This window comes from Triticum urartu, chromosome 2A, assembly GCF_056163025.1.
Source record: "Triticum urartu cultivar PI428250 chromosome 2A, HENAU_Tu73, whole genome shotgun sequence".
NCBI classification, from domain to species: Eukaryota; Viridiplantae; Streptophyta; class Magnoliopsida; order Poales; family Poaceae; genus Triticum; species Triticum urartu.
Window position 1 is genome coordinate 73989708 of NC_141874.1, and position 26043 is coordinate 74015750.

The 26043-nt window shown below is 48.0% G+C and overlaps 4 protein-coding genes across 4 annotated transcripts; 1 reads left to right on the plus strand and 3 right to left on the minus strand.

The window, feature by feature from the left end:
* Window positions 1-767: 767 nt before the first annotated feature.
* On the minus strand, window positions 768-2891 carry LOC125535730 (stress-related protein). The gene is made up of 3 exons (XM_048698795.2): window positions 2651-2891; window positions 2320-2535; window positions 768-1815 (listed from the first exon to the last, which is right to left on the minus strand). Exons 1-3 carry the CDS (start codon window positions 2672-2674, stop codon window positions 1048-1050), a joined length of 1008 nt encoding a protein of 335 aa, XP_048554752.1. The 5' UTR covers window positions 2675-2891; the 3' UTR covers window positions 768-1047.
* Window positions 2892-3575: 684 nt separating this feature from the next.
* LOC125535038 (uncharacterized) lies at window positions 3576-4896 on the plus strand. The gene is made up of 2 exons (XM_087539613.1): window positions 3576-3720; window positions 4216-4896. Exons 1-2 carry the CDS (start codon window positions 3625-3627, stop codon window positions 4894-4896), a joined length of 777 nt encoding a protein of 258 aa, XP_087395739.1. The 5' UTR covers window positions 3576-3624.
* A 1892-nt stretch (window positions 4897-6788) lies between these two features.
* LOC147983860 (uncharacterized) lies at window positions 6789-8894 on the minus strand. The gene is made up of 4 exons (XM_087539614.1): window positions 8741-8894; window positions 8427-8641; window positions 7330-8280; window positions 6789-7240 (listed from the first exon to the last, which is right to left on the minus strand). The coding sequence occupies exons 1-4, from the start codon at window positions 8892-8894 to the stop codon at window positions 6884-6886; spliced, it is 1677 nt and encodes a 558-aa protein (XP_087395740.1). The 3' UTR covers window positions 6789-6883.
* An 8543-nt stretch (window positions 8895-17437) lies between these two features.
* LOC125535731 (putative histone-arginine methyltransferase CARM1) lies at window positions 17438-25435 on the minus strand. Its single transcript, XM_048698796.2, has 15 exons — window positions 25157-25435; window positions 24944-25015; window positions 24151-24259; window positions 23485-23628; window positions 23209-23312; window positions 23021-23119; window positions 22862-22931; window positions 22110-22206; window positions 21090-21144; window positions 19714-19797; window positions 18930-19007; window positions 18733-18836; window positions 18442-18614; window positions 18184-18338; window positions 17438-17908 (listed from the first exon to the last, which is right to left on the minus strand). Exons 1-15 carry the CDS (start codon window positions 25331-25333, stop codon window positions 17828-17830), a joined length of 1602 nt encoding a protein of 533 aa, XP_048554753.1. The 5' UTR covers window positions 25334-25435; the 3' UTR covers window positions 17438-17827.
* Between the last annotated feature and the right edge of the window lie 608 nt (window positions 25436-26043).

Genomic DNA, 26043 nt, shown 5'->3' on the forward strand with positions numbered 1-26043 from the left:
AGATACCAGTCTTCATATATTTAGAGAAGTTCAATATGGATATATTATATCAAAAACACATATGGTCATATTATACCTAATATGGGATACAGATCCTTGAGACATAGGGGAGATGGTGAAGTGATAGTTGGACACAAAGTGCCATATCTAAATACCATCAAAACACTCATATATCTTGCGAAATATGTCAGACCTGACACTACAGTTTTTGGCGCTGGCGTGTGTGTCCCGTTGCTCTGCCGTGGAAGCCAGGGAGACCGGAGGAGAGAGCAGCAGGGCCGTTCCGTCCGCCGGCGCACGCGTCGAGCATCGAAAACGTGGTCGCGTGGAGGCTGCGATCTGTGAAGCCCGCTTCATATGGGCTTCACAGATCGCGCGCGTGGGAGTAATGCAGAGACGGTTTGGTAACTTCGGTCGGGTTCGGGGCGGGCCTGGGGACGTGCGAGTGCGCCGGAAGAGGAGAGCAGCGCGGGACGGATGGTGCGCAACTTCAACTCGAAACCATCCGTCCGTCCATCGCAGGAAAACGACGCAGCAGCTCGGCGGCCAGACGAGGCAAGCGGATTGAAGGGGACGGCAGCGAGCACAAGGACTTGATCGCAAATCGCGGATGGTTTCGCCGGAACCTGTCGACGACGACAAGCGCTTTCGACACCACCCGCCCACAGACCCCGGAGCATAAACAAGGGAAGAAATGGAAAACGACGCACCAAAACCAAAAACAGTGCTTAACTAGTGGCCACAGTCCACAGAGACGAGCGAACCCATAAAAGGACGAACCCAATTGCATTGGATCAAGTCGACGAAGGCGACATCAAGCAACTTTTTGTACAAAAGCACGGAGAACATTAGAGACGCGCACCACACAAAAGCATAGTAGCTAGTACAACATCATTATCATTAGCATCACCCGTGAGCACGTATCTAGGACACTAAACCCAGGATGCCAGTATCTTCTTTAGCCCTGGATCCACATTATCTTATTCAGTTCCGGCCAAGGGCGACATACCTCGTCCACCAGGGCATGATAGCGGCACGGCGGCACACCTAGGCCTGGGCCCCAAGATCCATAGTCTTGGCCGCCTCCGGCTGGCTCTCCCCGGCGGTCTGGGCGTCAGATTCCACAGGCTTGGCATCCGGCGAGCTCTCCTCCGCGGTCTGCGCATCAGGTCCCACAGCCTTGGCATCGGGCGAACGCTCCTCGGAAGTCTGGGCATCCAGTCCCATAGGCTTGGCATCGGACGAGCGCTCCTCGGAGGTCTGGGCATCCAGTCCCATAGGCTTGGCATCGGACGAGCGCTCCTCGGAGGTCTGGGCATCAAGTCCCGTCGGCTTGGCATCCGGCGAGCGCTCCCCGGCCGAGTTTGTCCCGAACGCCTTGGCGATGCGCTCGATGGGGATGCCGGGGAGGAACCGTGCGCCGGGGAACCCCCGCCCGGCCGCGAACGAGATCACCCTGTTGTACTTGTCGCACCAGTAGGCGGCGGTGGGCACGACGATGTGCGCCACCTGCGGGAACACCGGCAGCCCGTTGAGCGAGCGCCAGGCGGAGACGGCGAGGTGCTCGGCCGCCGGCTCGTAGCGCGCGTACAGGTCCTTGGCCACCGGCTCGCAGCGCACGTAGAGGTCCTTGGCCACCGGCTGGACCATCCCGTACACGTCCTTGGCCACGCCCTTCACGCCGGACCGCCTCGCCCCGTCGGCGATCTCCCTGGCCAGCTCCGGCACGGCGTGGACCGCGTGGGACGCCTGCGCCGACGCGGACTTCACCGCCGGCGGGAGGTGCCGGCCCAGCTCATGCACCGCGTCGTCCACCTGCCATTGCCAATGCACGCCACTCATTAGCAGCCACAAAGCAAACATCATTCGAATAAAGCCATGCTTGAAATTGACGACAAGTGTCGCTGGATTGCCGTGACAAAAACAAAATGAAATGCAATCGACGCATGTGATTCCCCGCGGCGCCACCTCGGGGTCTCCGCCAGTGCGCCGGAATCAAAGGAATCTAGTCGGGATCGAGACACGGGGAGATTCCACGCACCAGGACGGGAGAATTCTCGACCACACAGCTCTGCCCACCAAACGAGGCCCCACTCCACGCACCAGAACGGGAAAATTCTCGATAGAACGGGAAACTGCAGAGGTTATGTCCACCGCTAGAAAATCCAGCGGCGTGCGCTAAGCATGGCAATTTGGCAGCAGCAGCACAGCCGCGCTGCAACGGGGCCGCGAAACGAGGGCAGCCGCACCCGATGTCGACCCTAAGCTACGGTGGGGGAAGCGGGGTGGCTCGCGAGACGTGCGGGGGACCGTACGTACCTTGCGGTCGACGAAGGCGAGGACGTGGAGGGGGACGCCGTGGAGGCGGCGGGCGACGGGGCCGGCGACGCGCCTGACGACGGACTCGACGGCGTCGACTCTGGGGCGGAGCGAGCCGGAGTGGTCCCTGGCGAGCGCGTAGAGCGCCGCGATGCACACGGCCGCCTGCACCGCCACCACGCGCACGAACTCCAGGCGCCTCAGCCTCGGCCTCTCCTGCAAGCAACCAACCAAACACGAAACGCCCAAATTCAAGACCAAATCGGCGCAAACTCCGCGCCGAATCGAGCCGAGAAGCAAGGGGGGAGGGGAGGGATTTCGTTGCGCGTACCGCCTGCGGGCTGGCGTCCGCCATCGCTCGCGAACCGCCTGCGAATCGAAGGAAGGAAGGAAGGAACGAACGGGGGGTTTCTGGAAGCTGGCTGGTGGGGGAATGCGAATGCGGCTCGGTGGAATTTTCCTCCTTCCCTGCTACAGCTAAAACGGGAGCGAAATGCCGGGGCCGGGACGGGGGCCCTAAATAGGCGCGCGAGGGGTGTCGCGGGGCCGTCCGATGTGGGAGGGCGTTCGATGGGAGCCGTCGTCGACACCGCGCCAGAAGAAGGGTCCGGGTTTGGGAGGGGAGCCGGTACGACGTGGCTGGCGTGAGCGGCACGTGGCCGGGACGGGAGGGGCACGTCGCTAGCGGCGGTATCTTTTTCCTCGTCGGTCCGTGCGGAGTTAATTGCACAGAAGTACCATAATTCGGGCATCACATGCAGATTGATATTATGATTGCTAATTTTTGTCAGCATCAACATTGGTCTAAGTTTTTGAGGCTAAAACACGTATTTATACGTATTGACGCCCGATCCGACAGCTCGGGCCCACCCGTCAGGTGCCACGCTGGCCAATCGGCGTGTGCCCGCGCGCTGACTAGGACGAGCCGGTGCGCTGCTGCTCTCCAACCTGGTCCGGTCGCACCAGCTCCAGCCCGGCCGCACCATTCCCCTCCCCTCCTCCTCGCTCGTTTCCTCCGTCGCCGCCGCCCGCGTCCCGACTGCCGGCCGCCGCCCCGCCCCGCCGACGCCATAGTTTTGGAGGACGAAAGCAGCGACGACCATTCTAGCCTCCCGTACATGCAGTCTTCCTCCACAGACGGTCTCAGCGAGGTCAGTACAGGGTTAGGGTTAGGGTTTCAGATTTGGGATTTCTTGATTTGGTTGATATCGCTAGGTTTTGATTTGGCCATTGTCTTTGTGCGAGCTTCTGCAGGTCCCTTTCAGCATTGAAGATCCAGATTACAAGGGGCTTGAGCTGGATGTGATGTCTCCATGTGAGAAGCACGGCATGGCATCTGAGAGGCTTGTTGCCTTTGAAGGAACAGACACAGGCAGGAGGTTTTTAGCATGTGCACAGCCGGTATGGATTGTAGGATTGTAGGCATACTGATTTTTTTCTTACTTGGTTAGTGCCATATTGAACTCTGTTTGCTGGAGTACTCTGCTTGCTGTCAACATTTTGGTTCATAGTGGTTAGAGTAGCTTATTTAGGTCAAGCATGAGTATATTTTGCTGGAGTACAATGGCATAGTAATTTATGTTAATAGTAATTTAGGTCAAGCATGAGTATATTTTTTCTTACTCAAGTGGCTGCTCCTCTTGTTAAATGTAGTGGTCTGGTGCTAACATAGTAATTTATGTTAATAGTGGTAGTAGAGTAGCTTACAAATATTTGAACACTCCTTGATATGAACAGTACAGTAACTAAACTAGTCAGTCAGCTACTCAAGTGGCTGCTCGTCTTGTTAAATGTAGTGGTCTGATACTAAATTTAGACATTCTTTTTGGCAACTGCAGTGATTTTGTGTAATTACTTGATGTATGAATTGTTTTGTTGTTGTTGTTGTTTTTGCAGGAAGGTAGCAATTGTGGCTTTGTTGAATGGGTTGATCACCAGTGGCCCCCAACAATGCAGAATGCATTGTTGAAGCTATGGGCAATGGTTGAAGATGCCAAAAGTGCTAGGGTGAATGACAATCTTGAAAGTTCTTTCACTATCCACCATCTGACAGAAGAGAAGAACAACCTGGAGGCCAACTATGACAAGCTAGTCCAAGATGTGCATCAGCTTATGAGCTTCCAGGAGGATAGGGTGGTGGATTTCAGACATCTGCAGTCTGCCATTACATATCAGCATGAATGCAGAAGTGAACTGGTGGCTGATATGAATGCAAAGATGGCAAAGAAAGATGCAGAGTTTGAGAAGTTTAAGCAGAATTATGATGTGCTACTGAACCTGACAAGAGCTCAAGCTACAGTCATCCAGAACCTGAAGTTGAAGCATATTACTGATAAGCAATTGCTTACTGAAGCTAAGATGAACTTGGAGTTGAAGAATGCAGAGCTCACAAAGTCTGAGGAGAAGCTCACCCAAGATAAGCTAGAGTTGAAGTTTCAGGTTGCTGATTTGCTCAAGGGAAAGGAAAAGCATGGTGAAGAGAAGGGGAAGCTAGAGCTTCAGATTGCTGGGTTGATTAAGGTAGAGGAGAAGCTGAAGGAGAAGATCAAGGGGATCCAGGCCATCTTAGAGAAATGAAGAAAATGAATATGAGAGTAGTGGGCAATGCTGACCTTGTGGGCATGATGGTTGTGTAGTGTATGGCTCTACTAAATGTGAACTTCTCTAAGATGAACTATGGTTGTGTATGTATGTAGTAGATATGCTTTTCATCCTTTTGTGAGAAAAGGATGAACTATGCATCTAAACTCCACTATGTATTGTGAACAATGGTTGTGTACTTTATAATATGTTGAATTGTAGTAAGTGTTGTGTGTTATGTGTGTTATGTTTGCTGGATCAGATATTCTGTGTTATGTTTGCTAGACTTCAGATTATGATTTCTCATGCACTAGGTTTTGATGATTATGTTAGCATTGGAAGACTATTTTATGGTTATGTTAGCACTGGATTATTAGATGGTTATGTTATATCATGCATTGGAAGCCTATGTTTAGGTGGCTCTGTCGACCCCGAGTCACCGTAAACCCTAATGGTTAGGTTTAGGTGGCTCCGTCGACCCCGAGTCACCATAAACCCTAATGGTTAGGTTTAGGTGGCTCCGTCGACCCCGAGTCACCATAAACCCTAATGGTTAGGTTTAGGTGGCTCCATCGACCCCGAGTCAACGTAAACCCTAATGGTTAGGCTTAGGTGGCTCCGTCGACCCCGAGTCACCGTAAACCCTAATGGTTAGGCTTAGATGGCTTCCTCGACCCCGAGTCACCGTAAACCCTAATGGTTAGGCTTAGGTGGTTTCCTCGACCCCGAGTCACCGTAAACCCTAATGGTTAGGCTTAGGTGGCTCCGTCGACCACGAGTCACCGTAAACCCTAATGGTTAGGCTTAGGTGGCTCCGTCGACCCCGAATCACCGTAAACCCTAATGGTTAGGCTTAGGTGGCTCCGTCGACCCCGAGTCACCGTAAACCCTAATGGTTAGGCTTAGGTGGCTTCCTCGCCCCCGAGTCACCGTAAACCCTAATGGTTAGGCTTAGGTGGCTCCGTCGACCCCGAGTCACCGTAAACCCTAATGGTTAGGCTTAGGTGGCTCCGTCGACCCCGAATCACCGTAAACCCTAATGGTTAGGCTTAGGTGGCTCCGTCGACCCCGAGTCACCGTAAACCCTAATGGTTAGGCTTAGGTGGCTTCCTCGACCCCGAGTCACCGTAAACCCTAATGGTTAGGCTTAGGTGGCTCCGTCGACCCCGAGTCACCGTAAACCCTAATGGTTAGGCTTAGGTGGCTCCGTCGACCCCGAATCACCGTAAACCCTAATGGTTAGGCTTAGGTGGCTCCGTCGACCCCGAGTCACCGTAAACCCTAATGGTTAGGCTTGGGTGGCTTCCTCGACCCCGAGTCACCGTAAACCCTAATGGTTAGGCTTAGGTGGCTTCCTCGACCCCGAGTCACCGTAAACCCTAATGGTTAGGCTTAGGTGGCTTCGTCGACCCCGAGTCACCGTAAACCCTAATGGTTAGGCTTAGGTGGCTTCCTCGACCCCGAGTCACCGTAAACCCTAATGGTTAGGCTTAGGTGGCTTCCTCGACCCCGAGTCACCGTAAACCCTAATGGTTAGGCTTAGGTGGCTCCGTCGACCCCGAATCACCGTAAACCCTAATGGTTAGGCTTAGGTGGCTCCGTCGACCCCGAATCACCGTGCTTCATTAAGCCTCCATACTTCATCACGCAGATCCCCAATGAGCTCACTCCAGAATGTGGGCAATTTCACCATGCTGACATGCAACAGATAGCAGCAGTATTGGTACTAATTTGTCACAAGTAACTGCCTAAAGTTCAACATTCAGAAAACCACCTAAAGGTGAACATTCAGATAACCACCTAAAGTTCAACATTCAGATAATCACCTAAAGTTCAACCACATATCCATTAGCAAGTTCTACATATCCAGTACTCCACCTCAAGTTCAACATTACAAGCATCAAGTTCAACATTACTAGAGTACTCCACCAGTACTCCACCTCAAGCATCAAGTTCAACCAAAATAACACCACAGTATTTCACATTACATGGCTCCTCCTCCTCCCATGCTAGCATTGAAGTAGGACATCCATCCAGTGTGTGTGCCATCAGTAGGAATGCCAGCATATTGCCTGGGAGCACCTCTTCCAGCTCTTCCTCTGCCTCTGCCAGCTCCTCTTCCAGATGGTGGTGGTGTAGTAGAAGTAGCACCAGCTCCTCTGCCAGCTCCCCTTCCTCTTCCAGATGGTGGTGTTGTAGTAGAAGTAACACCAGCTCCTCTGCCAGCTCCTCTTCTTCCAGATGATGGTGGTGTAGGAGCAGAAGCAGCAGGTCTTGGCTGTCTTGCTGTTGGTGCAGTAGAAGGACCAGCAGCTCTTGGCTGTGAGGTACTTGGAGTAGCCTTGCAAAGAAAAGGAAACAATTAATAATGCTAGAAAGAAATGTACAAGAAAGAAATCATTAGTATATTTCAAGGTGAAAAATTATTACCACATGCTTATTCTTCCTCAAAGCTAGCTCACGCGTCAACTGTTTAAGACAGTTTGTGTACCTATGCCCTCGGAGACCACAATTGCCACATGTTATGGTCCCCATTCTTGAAGTTTCTTTTGGCTTTGGTACTTCAAATTTGCCCTTGATCCTCTTTTCTTTCCTTCTTCCTCTCTTGATTTTGAATGCAGGTGGTTCTATGTCTGGACCAGGGGTCCTTGTCCAATCATGCTCACCAGGCACAGGAAAGATCATTGGTTCATAAGCTGCAGCATAAAAATCTTTCTTGAAGAATTTGCTGACATAATCCTCTGGTTTCCTTTTAGCCTTGTTTATTGCAGAGATGGCATGGTTGCAAGGTATGCCACTAAGGTCCCACTTCCTGCATCCACATGTCTGAAGTTCCAGGTTGACAGCATGTCTTTGTTGCCCACTTGTAACTTGCCATAAGTTGACCCCTGCCTGTATTGGCTTGCAGTATCTGGCCCTCTCCTTCTCAGCCTCTAGCTTCTCACTGTAATGAGGTGTTATCTCCCATCTTGCTTCCTTAACACTCTCTCTCTTCATGTGCCACCTCACCATCTGCTTATCTTTTATCCCATCACACATTGTCCTTATAGGTTTTCTCCTAACATCTAGAATGTACTTGTTGAACACCTCAGACAAGTTGTTCACTACCAAGTCAGTCTTGCAGTTTGTGTCAAATGCATGCCTTGCCCATGTCTTTTTTGGTATTGCAGTAAGCCACTCCCAAGCTTCCTCACTTTCAGCTCTAAGATCATTCATTGCAATATTAAATTTGTGTTCATTGTAGGCATAGCTAGCATTATCCATGCACTTCTTAAGATCTTCACCCCTAAACCCAGCATTTTGGAAATTTGCATATATATGTCTAAGGCAGAACCTTTGGTTGCAATTTGGAAACACAGCATTCACTGCATACAGTAACCCCTGACACAAACAATATAACAAGTCTAAGCTACATCCTAAAGAAATATGCACCAATGAATTAAATATGCATTCTAATCTACTATAAACACTTGTGCAAAACATAATGAAACTCTAAGCTAATGTAAACACTTCTGCAAAACACATACCTTTTGTCTATCTGACATTATAGTATAAGGTCCAAACTTGCCCACTTCTCCCCCTAGGCAAATTTTCAGTTGGTGTAGAAACCAACACCAACTAGCTTTGTCCTCTTGTCCAACTATGCCAAATGCCAGTGGATATATGTTGTTGTTGCCATCTCTACCAGTGGCAGGAAGGAGTTGAGCACCTGTAGTGAGCTTAATGAAGCACCCATCAACACCTGCATAATCAACATTTCCAAACATTAAATACATTCAAGTGAGAAACAAAATGTAGTACTCTACAATATGTAAATGGTGCACAAGGTTTAGGAACTAACCAATGAATGGCCTACACCCATTGAGAAACCCTTCCCTTGCTCCATTCATGCAAAAGAACATGGCATGGAATCTTGGGCCTGGGTGGGGTATTCTTGCAGTTGGTGTTGGAGTAACAGTAGTGACTATTACTCTGCTCCCAGGGTTTGTGTCCATGACAGTCTGAGCATAGTCTTTAAGCCTAGGATATTGCTTCTTGTGATCTCCTAACACAGCTTCAATAGCTATGTTCTTTGCCCTATATGCCATGCACTTGGGCACATCTACACCATATTTTTCATTGCATGCATCAATTATAGTCTGAATACCAGTAGTTATATCAGATCTAAAGAGATGCTCATATTTCTGTGCTAGCCACTTAGCACTAACCCTGGTGGTCTCTGTGGTACTAGGGCAAGTGTGTTCTAGTCTCATCTTCTTAATTACAAAGGTTTTCTCCCCTTTTATAACTGCTGCCACCATTAAGAAGTGGCATTGTTTATCAGTACACTCAACAATTATCCTCTGATCTGAATTCCTGTGATACCTGAAATTCCTGGCCTGGGTGATGTGCAAATTCAACAAAGCATCTCTGAATTGATGCTGATCCCTAAAACACAACTTCATACACAGTTGCTCATGTGGTTGCTCCAATTTCTCATTATACCACTTCCTAGCAGGCCTTTTCTTTGCCCTACTCTTCCTTTTATTTGGTAGGACAAAAGAGAGTGGCTCAAAACCATCATCATCACTCTCCCTCAACAACCCCTTCTCTTATTCATCTGATGATGGTCTGAAATCAGGTTCAACCTCTGGTAGCTCACTACAATGTGACCTGGTGGTTGGGCCTCTTCTAACTAGCAGCTTCTGCTTCTTCTTTACAGGTTCAACTATAGTTTCTTCTTCTTGTTCAAAAGTCCTATCTCGTTCTACCTCAAATGGGTCCTCAACTTCAGTGTCACCCTCATAATGCAGCATTTCTTCCTCTTCTGATTGATCATCATCTGATTCTTCCTCTTGTGCTTCTAGCTCTCTCTGTCTCTTTCCCTCTTCCACCTCTACATCTTCATCATCAACCATGTAATTAGGGTCACTTCCAATTTTACCATCCTCATCAGAGTCATCACTGTCCTCATAAGCCTCAAATCCTTGATATCCCTCTTCTTCTTCTTCCAAAACTGCTTTCAACTTGTCTGTTGCATTTTTGCTTTCTTGTGTGCAAACACCAGCAGGACCAGCAGGGTGATGTGTGATACATTGACTGTCAAAGACTACTCCTTCCTTATCAACAGCTAAGATAGGAGGCTCACTAAGATCATAAACAATAGGCTCTTGGTACACCACAGTGGACAAGTCTGGTTTTTCTAAATGCTGCCTATCAAAATCAGTATCAGGGGGTGGACAAGCCCTGACTAGCAAATTAAGCACCAATTTGTCCTGGATCTTCCTCTTTATCATCTGTAATTCTGCATGACTGTCTACCAAATCCAGCCCTTTCTCTCCTAAAGATGGATTTTCAATGTGAAACAAACAATCATATGCATTAAATCCTTGGGTTTCCATCACTGCAACCAAATTCAGATAAGTAATATCTGAACCACACAGCTTCATCTCCAATGGCTCTCTTGCATCAAAATGGATCCTTACTTCCCAAATGTCTTCATCCAAACTACAGAACAAATTAAATTTCATGTATTCATTATAATTACTCTTAATTTGCAGAGCAACAGTACAGTACAGTGCAATTTAAAGTAACCTGTAAGTCTATTATTTACTAATTGAGCACAATAGCAAAATTTGGAGAGCAACAGTACAGTACAAAACAATTTAAAGTAACAGTACCAGACAGTACAGAACAATTTGGAGAGCCACAATAATCCCAAATTTTTAATGTCATTGAACTAATTTGAGAGTGCAATACACTATGTTACTAGGTTAGTTTAATTTTCCTATACTAGTCACTTCAATTGGATAAAACCTAATCCCCAACTAGATAAAGCAGAAGATGAACAAACCCTAAAAATGCCCAATTGGATAAATCAGAGGAGGAAGAGGACAAGGGTACTTACAGCACGCCGCCAAGTCCATGCGTCAACTCATGGCTGCTGCTAGGGTTCGCCACCCACTGATGCGCCAACCGCAACCGCTGCTCCATGGTGAGTAACATCGACTCCTCGTCGTCGGTCGAGTACGCGGAGCTGGAGTCGTCGCCGCCATCCCAGTCGACGCCAGCCGTTCCGCTAGGAGGCCAGAACGCCATCTCACCGCCGCCGTGGACGCCCTCGCCGTCGTCGCTGCTTTCGTCCTCCAAAACCATGGCGTCGGCGGGGCGGTGCGACAGCCGGCAGTCGGGACGCGGGCGGCGGCGACGGAGGAAACGAGCGAGGAGGAGGAAGGGAGGGGAATGGTGCGGCCGGGCTGGAGCTGGTGCGACCGGACCAGGTTGGAGGGCAGCAGCGCACCGTCTCGTCCTAGTCAGCGCGCGGGCACACGCCGATTGGCCAGCGTGGCACCTGACGGGTGGGCCCGAGCTGTCGGATCGGGCGTCAATACGTATAAATACGCGTTTTAGCCTAATTTGCAAAAACTTAGACCAATGTTGGTACTGACACGCAAAAATTAGCAATCATGGTACCAATCTGCATGTGATGCCCGAATTGTGGTACTTCTGTGCAATTAACTCGTCCGTGCGCCGAGAGGAGAGAGAGAGATAATTATGACTTTGGGCAGACGGGCGGCTGTGGTGACCGGAGTCCGGCGCCGTGATGTCAGGCCAACTCCACCGCGCGACCCCAAATCGTCCGGGGCTGTCCGTTTGGGGTTAAACGGACAAACGAGACGTCCCAGCGCGCGACCCCATCCGCAAAAAGCGCCCGTTTCTGGTCCGCCTCACCCCATCCTAGGCGCAAACTTGGTCTGGTTTTGCGTCTGAAACGAACACGCCCGGACGTTTTCTGCGTGGTCCTCGTCCGCCCCTGTCCGTTCGCATGTGAGGCCTGGCCCGCTAGTCATTGAAACAAAGGGGCCCACCCACCCATCCCCCCTCTCTCTCCTCCTTTTCTCTCACCGCTCTGGCGCACGGCCCCGGTAGCCACGACGCCGGCTGGCACGGCGCGGGCGTGGCGCGGCCTGGTAAGGCGCAGGCGTGACGGGGAGCATCGCTGGCGGGGCGTGGCGCGGGCGGGCCGGGGCGGGGTGTGGCGCGGGCGGGACGCGGCGCAGGCGCTGGCGGGGGTGGGGCGACGCGCGCGGCGCGGGCGTAGCGCGGGCGGGGCGGCGCGCGCCGGCCGGCAGGCCGCGGCGAGGGCACGGGCGGCGACGCGGCGTGCGCGGGTGGGGCACGGCGCTGGCACGGGCAGGGCGCGGGCGTGGCGCGGCGCTAGCACGGGCAGGGCGCGGCGCGGGCGGGGCGGCGTGCGCTGGCGGGGGCGGGGCGGCGCGCGCCGGCCAGCAGGCCGCGGCGGGGGCACGGGCGGCGGTGCGGCGTGCGTGGGCGGGGCGGGGCGCGAGCGGGGGGTGGCGCGGCGCGTTTCACGCCCATCGCCACCCCAAACGGACGAAATCCGAACAAACCGGACGTCCGCTTGGGGTCTTGCGGTGGAGTTGGCCTCACCCTGCTGATGGAGTGTGTGTGATAAGGCCAACTCCACCGCGCGACCCTATCCTGTCCGGCCCCGTCCATTTGGGGTAAAACGGACAAAGGAGGCGGCCCAGCGCGCGATGGCCCGGACGCATCTTGTCCGTTTTGTGTCTGGGCCGACCCATTTCGAGCGCAAACTTGCGCCGGGTTTGGGTCGCGGCGGACACCAAACGAACGTGTGCTCGTCCGCGTCGGGGCCGCGTGGCAGGCGACCACCTACCTCCCACCCGCCCACATCAATGCGCACGAGCGGGTGGCCCCACCTGTCATCCGCACGTCGAGCGGTCGCCATCCTTCTTTAAGTGGGAAGCGTGAACGGGTCGTCGTCCACACTGCCCCACGCCACCCCGCGGTCTCCTCGAAACCCGACAACGGCGACCACGTCCCAAACCCTAGCCTAGACCTCGCCGGCCGGCCGCCCGCAGCCATGGGCCTCTGGAATTACGGCCGCAAAGGCAGGCATGACCGCGAGGCTGGCTCCTCGTCGGGACGCCGCCGCGGCTCGGTGAAGAAGGAGGAGCCCGCCTCGCCATCGCCACCACGTCGGGCCCCCGCGCCGCCCGCCTTCTCCATCGCGCCCACGTCCGCCGGCGAGCGCGACCGGCATTACGTCCGGGCGTCGGTCTGCCGCCGTTATTGGGAGACGAGGACGCCGCTCCCCTGGAGCGACGCCCATCTCCCCAATGACTGGCACCTCTCCGCCGACCGGGTCCCCATCCCGCCGGTCCCGAAGAGCGGCCGTGCGCGCGCCGAGGAGATCGAGCGCCACCGCCGCCTCCTCCCCGATGACCTTTTCTATAACGCTAGGTACGCCCCCGACTCCCCGCTGCTGGACACCTGGTTTCGTGACGAGCACGACACCAGGCGCGCCTCCTTCTTCGTCGGCACCTCGACGGGGCCGCGGCGGCCACGGGAGTGCGCCCAGGAGCGCGGGCGTAGGCGGGTCCGCGGCGTCACGCCCACGCTGTCGCCGTCTCCGTCGCCCCCTCCACCTCCTCGCATGACAGACGAGGAGGAGGCCCGTATCCTGCAGCGTGTCATATACGACTCCATGTGCACGCACGACGAGCGGCGGTGGGACGGCCTGGAGGAGGCCATGGCCCTCTCTGCCGCCGGGGACGTCGCCTTCCTCGTCGAGGAGGTGAGGAGGGAGGACCCGCCGGCCGCGTTCCAGCAGCTGCTGGGCCAGGAGTGGGGCTGGTCCTGCACTGCTCCGGAGATGGCCGCCGGCGTGGGCGTGAACTGGTGCCGCACTCCGCCGCGGTCACCGGAGCGGGAGGCCTCGCCACGGGAGGAGGTGGTGCAGGCACCTCCGGCCGTCCAGCCGGCTCCCGTCCACCACGCACCTCCGGCTCACCTCTGGACGCAGCTGGACTACGTCGACCTCATCAGCGATGACGACGACACCGGCGGCAAGTGAAGACGGCGACGGCCCCGGCACCGACGGGCGCGGCAGGAGCGCGCGGGAGGAGTTTTTTTATTTTCTTATTATGTTAATTATGAATCTGGGCCTTTTAAGTGGCCGTTGAAACTGGGCCATTTTGTGGCCAACCCATATATATGTTTTATGTTTTTTTAAATGCGTTTATTTGTTTTTTTAGTTATTTAATTATTATTTTTAATCCCGTCCATCCCGGACACAATTTGGGGTGCGGCCGCGCGGTGGGCGCACGCACGACCCAATGGACACAGCCGAACACGGGCGTACCCATCGACGCCCCAAAGGGACAGATTCGGGTCAATTCGGATATCCATTTGGGGTCACGTGATGGAGTTGGCCTAAGACATGATCATGATACCATGTCTCAAAAAATATGAAATTGTTTTTTTTTAAATTGTGGATGTTCACAAGACGTATGTCTACTAACCCTAAAAAGTTCAGATCCAAAATCAAAATACACGTTGAGAAATAAAAAAAACGGAGCTGCTAAAACTCAGTTGACTGAGACTTCGTGAAGTAGTCGACGAGTTAGCTGTTGGATGTTTTGTTCGCTTTAAGATTCACGCCATGTGTGTTTGTCTTTGTTTCAGCCTGTATAAGGCGACCAGCCCGTTTCCTTGTTGTTTGTTGGGCCTTTTTGTAGCGTGCGTGTGTGTTGCTTTTGTGTTGGGCGGGTGTTCAGCCGGGCCTTTTTCATTGTTTTTTTCCTTTTTGTCGTTGCTTCCTGCTGCTTTCGCTTTGGGTTGTTTACTTGCTTTGCTCCCATTTTTCCTTTTCCCATTTCTTTTTCTGTTTTTCTATTAGTTTTTGTTTTTTCATAAATATTACTCTCTCTGTTCTTAAATATTTGTCTTTTTAGAGGTTTTAAATAATGACTACATACGAAGCAAAATGAGTGAATCTATACTTTAAAATATATTTATATACATCCGTACGTGGTGATCATTTAAAATCTATAGAAAGACAAATATTTAAAAACGGAGGGAGTACCACACGATTTGTTTTTGTGCGTAATTACATGTCAACTATCGGTATGCAACCTTTTCTTTTCTTTTCAAGAGTATTGTCATCGGTCACATCCATCGATCATACGGAGTTGCATGCGCATCAGCCACACGCTATTGTATATGTATGTCATCCGCGTGCAACTTACCTTTCTTTTTTCCTTTTTATTAAAAGTATTTTCTTGTCGGTCAACTATAAGTGTCGCCCCGACTGCAAGTGCATATCTTCAGCTCAGTTGCAACTTACTAGTGTTTGGTCGAAGGGGAAAGTTGCATGTCTGTCACTAGGCACGCAACTGCAAGTGTCGCTTCCGACTGCAATTGCATGTCTTCAACACGATTACAACTTAGTGTTGTTTTGTGTGTGTGTGTGTGGGGGGGGGGGGGGGGGGGGAGGGGGGGCGGGACAATTGCATGTTTTGTACTACAAACGCAACTGCAAGTGTTGCCCTCGACTGCAATTGCACAACGTGACTGCAACTCCCTGGTGTTTTTTTTGTCAGGGAGGGGATAGTTGCATGTCTGCCACTAGGCACGCAACTGCAAGTGTCTCCTCCGACTGTAATTGCATGTCTTCAACACGATTGCAACTTAGTGTTGGTTTGTGGGGGGGGGGGGGGCGCAATTGCATGTCTTGTTCTACACACGCAACTGCAAGTGTTGCCCTCGACTGCAATTGCATGTCTTCAACGTGACTACAACTTTGTGGTGTTTTTGTCGGGGAGGGGGTAGTTGCATCTCTACCACTAGGCACGCAACTGCAAGTGTCTCCTCCGACTGCAATTGCATGTCTTCAATGCAACTGCAACTCAGTGATGTTTTTGTCAGGAAGGGGGCAATTGCATATCTTTTCACTAGACACAATGTCGCCATGACTACAGCTGCATGTTGTTGCTATTGTTCTTGTGGTGGTGGTGGTTGTTGTTGTTACTATTATTATTACTACTACTACTACTACTACTACTACTATTATTATTATTATTATTATTATTATTATTATTATTAATATTTTATATTTTTTATGCTTATTTTATTTTTTGGTGCATTTTGAGTTTTTCTTTTTGAAAACACACGTGAACATTTTTCAAAATACATGATGTTTTTTAAGAACATTTTTTCCAACACATGATGAATAATATTAAGAATAAACGAGCAAATTTTCCAAAATATCATGATAAATGTAAACAAAATGCTTCCATTTCTTTTTACAGTGAGCTGATAACTAATTTTTCAAAGGAAATGAACGTTTAACAAACAATAGGAAAAAAAGAAAAACTAAACATAAACAAAAAAACGGATGGAAGGAAATCATGCAAACTTACTACTGACCCGGCCTGTGTGCCAGAACGAGCAGCATCTCCAGAAACTCTCGATGGACTCAAAAAAACGCTGGCCTAAAGGCACAGAGCAACGTGAGAAACTGACAAAGGCATTAGACGCAATAGCAGGGCCGGCCCAACAATACTAGAAAAGTAGCAGACTAAATGAGAAATAAAAAATGGGCTGGGCTATTATTAGATGATGTCATCTGACTGAGTCGACTAAGACCTAGATAGACCCAATAAAAAAGACAAATTCTGCATGAATAGTGTCACAAAAGACAGAAGCAAATATGGCACTATTCACATGTAGATTTGTCTTTCTTGTTTCTTAATATATATTCCGGATTTGGATTTGAAATTTTTAGGGGTGATAGACACATGTCTTATGAACATTCATAATTTTTTTCAAAAAAATTTGGAACACAAATTTTGAGTTTTGAGATATGGTATCATGTGATGATTGGTATCACTAGATATGTTCCCGCTGTGTGATATTTGTAGACCTTCGCCTTCTGGAAGTGTGTGTGTTTGTTGGGGTTTGGGTGCGATGATATGGGCCGTCCACCGTCAGCTTTCGTTTATTGGATAATGCGGCTTTGCCTGAAAAGTAAGCTGCGAATTCTGCAGGGACACTATTTTCACATGAATGATGTACGAACACTTCTTTTTGATCAGTGTACGAACACTTCTTGTCACGGTGGTTGAGCAGCGTCGTCTTGTTTTTGAGCACCAAAGGGCGGTTCATTCCTCGTGCCAGGGAAATCAAACGCCTCGGTAGACCGAACCATACGAAGGAAGGAAGTTCCGTCACCGGCACGTTGATGCGCTCGTGTGATCATCACACTGCGCCACCGCGCACTTCACGTGTGTGATGTGTCGGGTCTTCACCACTTTCACGCAGCCCCTGCGCGCGGCGTCGCATTGGATCTCCCGCCCTACGGCCCCTACGGGCTGGAACAAGATCTTCGCCACACTGTAGACCCCGAAACAGAAAGGTAACAATCGACATGTCGTGATTGTTTCCACTAATTAACTGGTTGCAGCAGATTGTGCAACAGTAACCGCCAAAGCCAACCCCTATCTGCAGCTGGCATTGCCAGATTGTGCCGGACAGTTGACTGATGTTAGCAAAGATCCTTTTTAGCGGGGAATGTTGGCAAGATCCATGGGCGAAAGGAATGATCCCTTCATCTTGGCTCTTGGGTCCGCCGCAAGCGAAGCATGTGCACCATCTAGCATTAAACTTCTCTTCAAACTAGACCCAAAAAATTGAACCAAGCACAATGCAGCATAAAAACAGCAGTCTGGGAAGCTAAACCGGACCAGTTAGAAGTTATTAACGGAGAAAACTGGGCTCACCTTTTACTTGTTATTAAGTTTGAGCAAGCGGACAACAATGATGACTATCATTCTATCAATATTCTACTCCCACGCGCAACAATCAATTTGTAGAATTATACATAAGAACGTACAACCCTCTTCTCTGTTAGATGTCTTCTAGCTTCGACTTGCGGTTCGATCACTATTATTGTTTTCTGACATCAAATAGCGGGGCAGGGACGAGCACGTTTAGCTGCACAACTCGGACATGATGATCTCCTACCGCAACTGGACGCAATGTTAGCCATTGGCAGCTCTCGTTGTTGTACAGACCTGAGCTCTCGTTGCAGGAAGCAAAGCATGCGGCACAGCTTTCAGACCTGTCAAGTGAAGGCTGCGGAGTCCCTCTCCTGATCTACAGTGATGCCAGGGCTGAGACCATCTTGCATCTGCTGCCCAGATCCCTGTGTACAGTACACATGTTAGGTGCAGTAAAACAAAAGAAATGTGATTGTGAAGGTTGTTACGTGGAAACAAAACAATCCTGAAAGCATGGGGACTCATACAAAGGTATTATCCATAGAAGCAAAACTAGAACAATGCAGGGTCATGTGCCTTGGCAGGGAATAACCATATGGTGGTATTTCTAGTGTTGTCGATGTTCCGTCATAAACAGAGATGTACGATCACAGTATACAATGTGAAGATAACTGTTGAAAACTATTTGCGAACAACTTACTTGCGCCTGCAAAGATGACAACGGTGGCTGCTGTTGGTCTTGTGGCATATAAGCTTGTGGTTGAGACAGCCTGTAGTAAGGCTCCTTGAGTTCGAGCTTGGCAGTGGATGTCTGCAGGATGCCGCCTGGGTCCGCACCCACACCCCACATTTTGGCTTCCAGTAAGAATCAGAAGACCACAGGAACGATGAGCTTCATAAATTCAAGACCAATTGATTTGACTACTAGTAGTAAAAAAAGAATAAAAGGGTGTCCAACCTGACATTGTTAAGTATATTGTGTAGCTTTGCGCACTGTGGGCCACCAAATGCAGGCGGCCGGTTATTTCTTGGCCAGCCATGACATATAATGGCTGTGCAAGTACACATCGCAACTGGTACCAGTGAGTCGTAGGGGAGCCAGGAGCAGTGGTAAGCCATCTTTGCACAGTGCTACATTAAACATACCAGATTTTTAATACCAGGGTAATGAATAAAGGGATTGAATACAGAACTATTAATGCAATACAGCACCCAGAAAAATAATACTAACAGATCAAAATATACTGACCTCCCGTTGAACAGCACATCAAACCAACAGGCTAGCCCATGCACCCTAGTACCAACAGAGGATACAAAACTCAGGGGAATATCAATCTCGTAAAGGTCCTCTTCCTGAAAATGAAATACGATGATGCCACATTTTGTACAAACAATAACTTCCACAAAAAATGCAATTAACTTCAATATCATCTCAATGTATCTCACCTTCATGGTAGTGAAATCAAGTGTATGATACGTAGATTGAGAAACCAACAATCTTGGATCAAATGCATCCACCACGGGCTACATGAGAATTACAAACACATTTAGATTCGACAATAAGAAACAGTCGCTCAGAACAATAGCACTCATTCTTGGGCCATATACAAAGTACCAAAGTAGCAAAAATATAATAATGGCATGCTTCAAGCCTTCAACCGCATCAGAACCGAGCAGGAATCATGAAAGAAATAGCCAGAGTGTTCATCTCAGTACGGTAACTTGCGAAATCCATAAGAAATAAAGCACGAGTAATTTTAGCAATTAACTGGTAAGATCGGATCACGGCCAGATAACCTACGAGATCCATGAGAAACAGATTACGATTAATTTTATCAATTAGCTAGTCGGAAACAGAAAGCAAAACATTTCACAGATCAACTTGTTACGGGTATTCCATTCTTACTATACTAAGTGTCTAAATACAAATATATTGGAGAATAGTAGGTTCTTTTCAACAAAACATGAGGCAAGAAGCTGAAGCACCTGATTATCCATGATGAAAGCAAAACCAACGATCAACTACAAACGGCTCAAATAAGTATTTACTAGTGACACTGAGTGTCAATGCAATTCCAGTCTAAAGTATGGTGCGGGAAGAAACATGCTTACAGAGGTAGCTAAAAAAAAAATTACAGACAACATGAAAACACGCATTTAGCAATCAATTTACCATGGCTAGCTGCAGTGAAATGCAAAATGCTAACTAGTAAGATCAAGTAGTGTGCACCTGTGAAAAGTATCCGTCAAACGCTGAGCCATGCAAGGGTGTAAGATCAACACCAAAGAAGTTATGCTGCTGCCAGAAGAGAGACTGCAAAGTACACCAAAACTCAAGATAAGAATGCAGAACTCAGAGAGACCTGGATTACTCTTTTCAGTAAAAAGATAAACGCAAAGCAAATCCTGCAGAGATGGTAGTTAGCACTCCACCAGTTTGGAATGCCCACGCTTTCCAAGATTTATCTTTCACCAACAATTAGTTCAACCAATATACGTATGTGATGTAAAATTAATACCGTTGGAAAGAGCGGTGAAAACGAACCAAAAGTGTCTAGAAAACTGTTACTGTTGGAAACGATGAAAATGAATCCAACGGTATAACTTCTGTATCATGTGATCTACATATTGTTGAACTAATTGTTGATGAATGTTAAATCTCCAAAAGCGCGACATCTAACATTTCCAAACAGAGGGAGTACCATTACACAACAACTGTGCTGCTTTTTATATTAGTTTGCATTTTTAAGCTGCGACCGTCCTGATTAGATTCTTGTCATTTTTGAGGTCTTAAATACTCCCTCCATTTCACATTACTTGATATCCTGAATTTCCGCACTTCCACCAAGGCACCAAATGAAAAAGACTATATTGCCCCTTATGCATTCATTTACTCATGCATTCTCGTAAAGATTAATTTTTAACCTCACATGAGTGTACCATGCACCTCATGCTTGGAACAAACTAAGGACTAGTTAAGCTTGGGAGTAGTCGTGCTGAATTATGCATAGGAGAGGTAAATCAGCTAGTAGAATGACATTACTAGGAAAGGCGTATATGAAGAAAAGAAAGTGAAAAATTGACTGGGTGACAGGTAGGACGACAAGGGAGTTCAAAAGGCAGAGAACCATTTTTGCATTTAGGACAGGAGGACAAAAAGGATGAATGCTCAACTTTACAAAAAAATTAAGAAACAATGCCATTTACAGAAATTATGGACACACTTCGGATTTTCAATTGTAAACAATTTAGTGTCGGACATGCTTGGGATTCCTGTGATTGGCTGGTTGCTTTAAACAGAGATGGATTCACACATTCCTCTCTACTTTACAGTTTATATATGCTAAAGATATCCACCGATGAAGGACTGGACTTGAAGCTAAATCAACGAACCACCAATCTCATAGATACAAATGACTGAGCACAGAAGCCTCATATCATGTTCCGTTCTATCTTATATCACGCATAACAAGAACACGGAAGCGAATACACCACCAAATCCAGTAACTATGCTTTATTATAATTCACCAAAATGATACAGTGGGATTAATAAAACCACAGAAAACACCGGATAATAAGAATGTAGGGTTTAGCAAATGACAGTACCTTGTTTGCCATTTCAACATAGAGGTATTCATCGGAAAATGGAGCCATATGAATCCTAGAAAATGTTCAAGAAGTCAAGCAGCAATGAGTAACTTTTAAATGATTTATAGAACCATACATGCAAGCTCGTTGTTTACGACATTTCAGGCAGAGCCAAACTGCTTGTAAACCCATTTAACATCAGTATTGCACAAAGTTTAAACATATTCCAATCCATCACAAAAATATGACTCTGAACTTTCAAATGACATCATTCTGATATGATGTTCTATTGGTGTATGACAATTCCAGAATACAGATGTTATCAAACTGACTGCCTATACAGTGTGACCTGTTCTTTATTTGCTGATAAATTGTTGGTATTGTCAACATGGATTTACAACATTGCCAACACATCCATTCTGTGTACAAGGTCCAAAACAATTTTCCAAGTTACAACCATGCAGTCGCACAAAGCACAGCCTTATGAACCAAAGCACTAGCCAGAGTTACATGATATGACTATATACCAAGATAGGTGGTGGATCCCTTGCTATAAGAACATGTAAAATGCACTGTCATCATCTGGTATTTTTCTTTGATCATATAACAGATAAATTTTCTCAAAAACTCACAAACGCGTTTTATAGCTTCAATCTTTTAGCAAGGCAGGCGTCATAGCAATATTTTGTGGGCCTCGAACCTGGCCCGGCCATTTCAGCATTATATTTCTGAGCACTATTAGTTTATTTCATTATTCATGTCAGGTTTTAGTTCAGGCCTGTGGACCGAGCCCGAAAGACTGGGCTGTCCATGAGGGAGGCTACTAAGGATGATTAACTAATGCAAGTGCCCCTTTTTCAAGGAGAAAAAAGCCAGGCACATGCATGAAGAAAAGAAGAAATGCTAAAGAACAATTGATTAAGAGCACAGGATAATAATGATTCAATTGGAAAATATATAACCATACACAGAATAACTGAGAAGTGGAGACAGATGCCAAAAGTAATTATGATCCAGAGTTAATCATAAGAAACACACCTTCCAGTTGTTGGAAACATTTTACCATCTGGAGCAAGGAATCTGTCCCTAGCTATGACATAGGACTCCAGCATTCTTTCATTCACCAAAAGGGTTCCTACAAAACATTATGATAATAAATCATAAATACAAATTTCAGAAAATAAACTAAATAATGATTTTATTATTCCTCAAAATAATGAGCGCACAAGTGAATGTTGGAACACAAACACATTTTGAACAAAAACATACAGACAAACCAAAAACCTGCACTAGAAAATGGGCTAGATCAAAACGTGATACCTGATTCTCTGGAGACATTTAATCATTCTAAGGGCCTATCAACTTTTGAATTAGTATTCCAAATTTCTAACTTCAGAATGCTAGCAGTATGCAAATTGTTAAGGTGTGATCCTGCTATGACAACTATGCGAAGCTGCTAGTGCTATGTGTCAAATACTCAAATTACAGTACTTTGGACCTGAAATTTCAACCATGCTACAATAAACTGCTGAATCAAACATACAGCAGGACCTTGTCTTCAAAAATAGTCCACAGGTTATAACCATTACACTTTGGAGCAGTTTATAATGTACTCTAGTATGTGTCGTTTAGAGCTACCAAGGGCTGAGACAAACACAGGAGTTCTCACTTCTCAATATATCAACAGGTGTGCATTGAACATTGCTAAAAATATATACTAATTGGTATGCATACAGATAGACAAAGCACAAAAGGATAGAACCGTCCAGAAAATTAGCTGAGAACCATACCCATAGGCTCAGAAATCAGTATATCAGCTTTTTCTGGAAGTTCAACTTCCTCGACTTTGCCTTTGATGATCTATTTAGAAGAGGGGGATGTGCAGTTTCAGTAGAGTCAAAGGAAAGACTGAAAAGGAACATATTGAATCCAACTCATATAAAACAAACCGTGATTCGTTGCCCAAACGATGGGTTCCCAGAAATAAGCCGTTGGGCATGTTCAACCATTTCAGATGCCTCAACTGCATAGACATGTTTGGCACCAGCCTGACATTTACATGACAAACAGCACCTGTTATGTTATCAGACACAAAATGACAAAAGTCAAAGAACCAATGAAGAAGCTTCGAGCGCACCTGTGCAGCAAATAACGAAAGAATACCGCTACCAGCTCCAACGTCAACCACAACTTTACCCTCGAAGTCGGCCCGGTTTTCCATTACAGCAGCATAGTATGTTCCTGGAGCGAAAGAAAATGCACTTATTATATATATGCAGAAGACGAGTTTAATGTCATGTTGATAACTGAATCAAATAACTGAAAATTTTAGTTCAAAAAAGGTAAACATTTCTCAAACTTCATACACAGTGTAAATTTAGTTGAGTATTTAACGTCAGGTAGAGATATTGACCTGTCCTCACAAAATCTTGCAACATATTTTGCTGATGTAATAGCTGGCCATAGTAGTGGAAATACATCTGTGCTGATGATGCCTCAATTTTTGTATCAAATTTACTTTTGCAAGCCACTATTGATCCATTCTCCAATGATTCACCTGTCAGATAACCAGCAATATGTTAGACATGCTAAGAAGCTATGGTTATTTTTCCACCAAAGAGAAAGGAAAAATTGAATTTGTGGCATCATTTCTGGTGTAAGTTATTCGATGAACAAGTCACGGCTATTTCTCAGGTGCCAGTGCCACACAGAAACAAGATATACCAAAGATGTACATACTTTTAGTGAATTCATCATGCATGTTTTACATGCATTCATAAAGCATTAAAATGTGCTAGTTCTAAATGTGCCTACCAAAGGCAGGGGAGGGAGATGGCATCGTTCAGCTAGTGTTAGAATAATGTGTCAAACTGCAGTGGTAGCTAGAATGTAAAAGAAAAGGAACTTGTCTTGTATTTGAGGGTCACTATTGACTGTTTATATACTGCAGATGGAGCTGATGGCATGCATGAGACTCTAATACAAACTAACATTAAGAGAAATACTCCAAGATAATGCAACAAATATACTACTTAAATTATCAGAAACAAGAAATGAAAGGAGAAATGAAAGGACAAACCAGCTTTTCCACTAATAGTTTGTTGTTTCCATCGTTGAAAAGCTAGAGAGAAGGCTTTGCTCTCAGCTTCTGTCCTAAGAACAACCTTAATTGCTCTTGAAAACAATTTCTGCCTCAAAGAACTGAGAGTTAACATGAAGCCATTTCATATGTACTACAAGAAAGTTCCAATATACAGGGCCAGAAAATTATTAACAAATATTCATAGAACTTCAACACTAGCCCACGTGGAGGAAATTTAGCGAGGTATCAAGAGGGTGGCAACAGAGAAGTGTTACATGGCACGGGATCCATCTTTACACCAAATCAAGACAAAGTATTCAGAGTTTTATTAGGCTCTACTCCAGAATAGCTAGCACCACAATCCTTTGCAAACAGAAAAAGGTGTCGAGATTTGTTGCTTTTTTATACAAATTTGAAGCTACGTTAAAGTGCATTTAGAAGAGCCATGCTTAGATCATACTACAATTTCATCTACTATTGATCAAGTCACTATTACTATTAGCATAAAACGTGCCAAAAATAGTGTGTCACGGAATACAAAATACCATGGAATCTGCATTATTCGTGCCATGATACAGAACTAATATTTTCAAAATTCACCAAATCACCACTCGAGAATTTCTAGGGGAAATTGATTGATTCCCTACCTCGATATCATCTACCCTGCAATAACCAATCCTTAAACAGAAAACTGGGCGAAGCTAGCACGACACATTTTCAACTGGGGTACACCGTACATCCAACAGAGGCACGAAACTAACTAGAACCCAACGGAGCAACTGAAGAGTACCTCTTCCACGCCAGCCTTGGCCTCGGTCTCGCCGCTCACGCAGAGCCACTCCATCGGCCCCAGCTTGAATATCTGCAGAACCAGAAACATTACTCATCCGAACCCGCAGCAACGGCACGCGCCCCTCAGAACCACACGAATTCGAGCCCAGCCGCACCCAGACCACTCCCGCCGCACCACTCCTCCCCAAATCACGGAGACCACGGCTCGTACCTGCGCGTCGGAGAGGTCGATCTGGAACGCCTGCTCCGCGCCGGGCCTGACGAGACTGAGGCGCACCGCCCCGGTGGCGGGGTCCAGGCCGAACACGGCCTTCCCGGCGGCCTCCTGCGAGGCGGCGGCGTTGACGTCGGAGAAGGAGACGTTGGGGAACATGTCCGCCGACGCCATTCCTGGATCCCGGCGCGGTTCCGAGCGCCGCGGCGGGGGAGAGGCGGGGGCTAGCTAGGGTTTTGGGGGCGGGGCGGGGCGGGAGGGTGGTGGCTCGCGTGGAGCTGGCAGCCGTTTGTACGCGTGGGGGTGGGGGGAGGGGAGCGCCTGGGCTTTTTTACGCCTCGTGCTCCTTTCTTTCCTCCCCTCTCGTTGCTCTGCGGATTTTAATTTCCGGCGGAGACGACCCTCCGCCGGTGCCACGGCGACGCGGTGAGTTCGAGCTCGCTCCCGGAGCATGTCGCTGACAAGTGGACCGAGCTGTTCACTGCAATTTTTGGGCCCACCTGCTAGTGAAGTGGAGAGATTCTCGCTTGTGTGTGTAGCGGCGGTACCGGTTAAGGCCGACGTGTACGGCTGTGACGTGAGGCTTTACTGCAGACTGGTGGGCGGCCGGGAAATGCCGGTGCAGTGTTTCCCCGGGCCCACAGTTCAGTCAGTGAGTTGAGGGCAGCGATGAGTTTGACATTGGACACCGGGATCTGGTGGTACTGAAATATCAGTGCAAGTGGGCTTTCAGGCCTACTATTAGAATGTCCGTGCGTTGCTACGGGCTACAATGTATATTATTATTTTTAAAAAGACACAATGCATATATATGAATGAAACAAATGATTAAGATTGTCTCTACGATCGAAGCTAATTTTTTCCTCATATGTCTGGGCATGTAT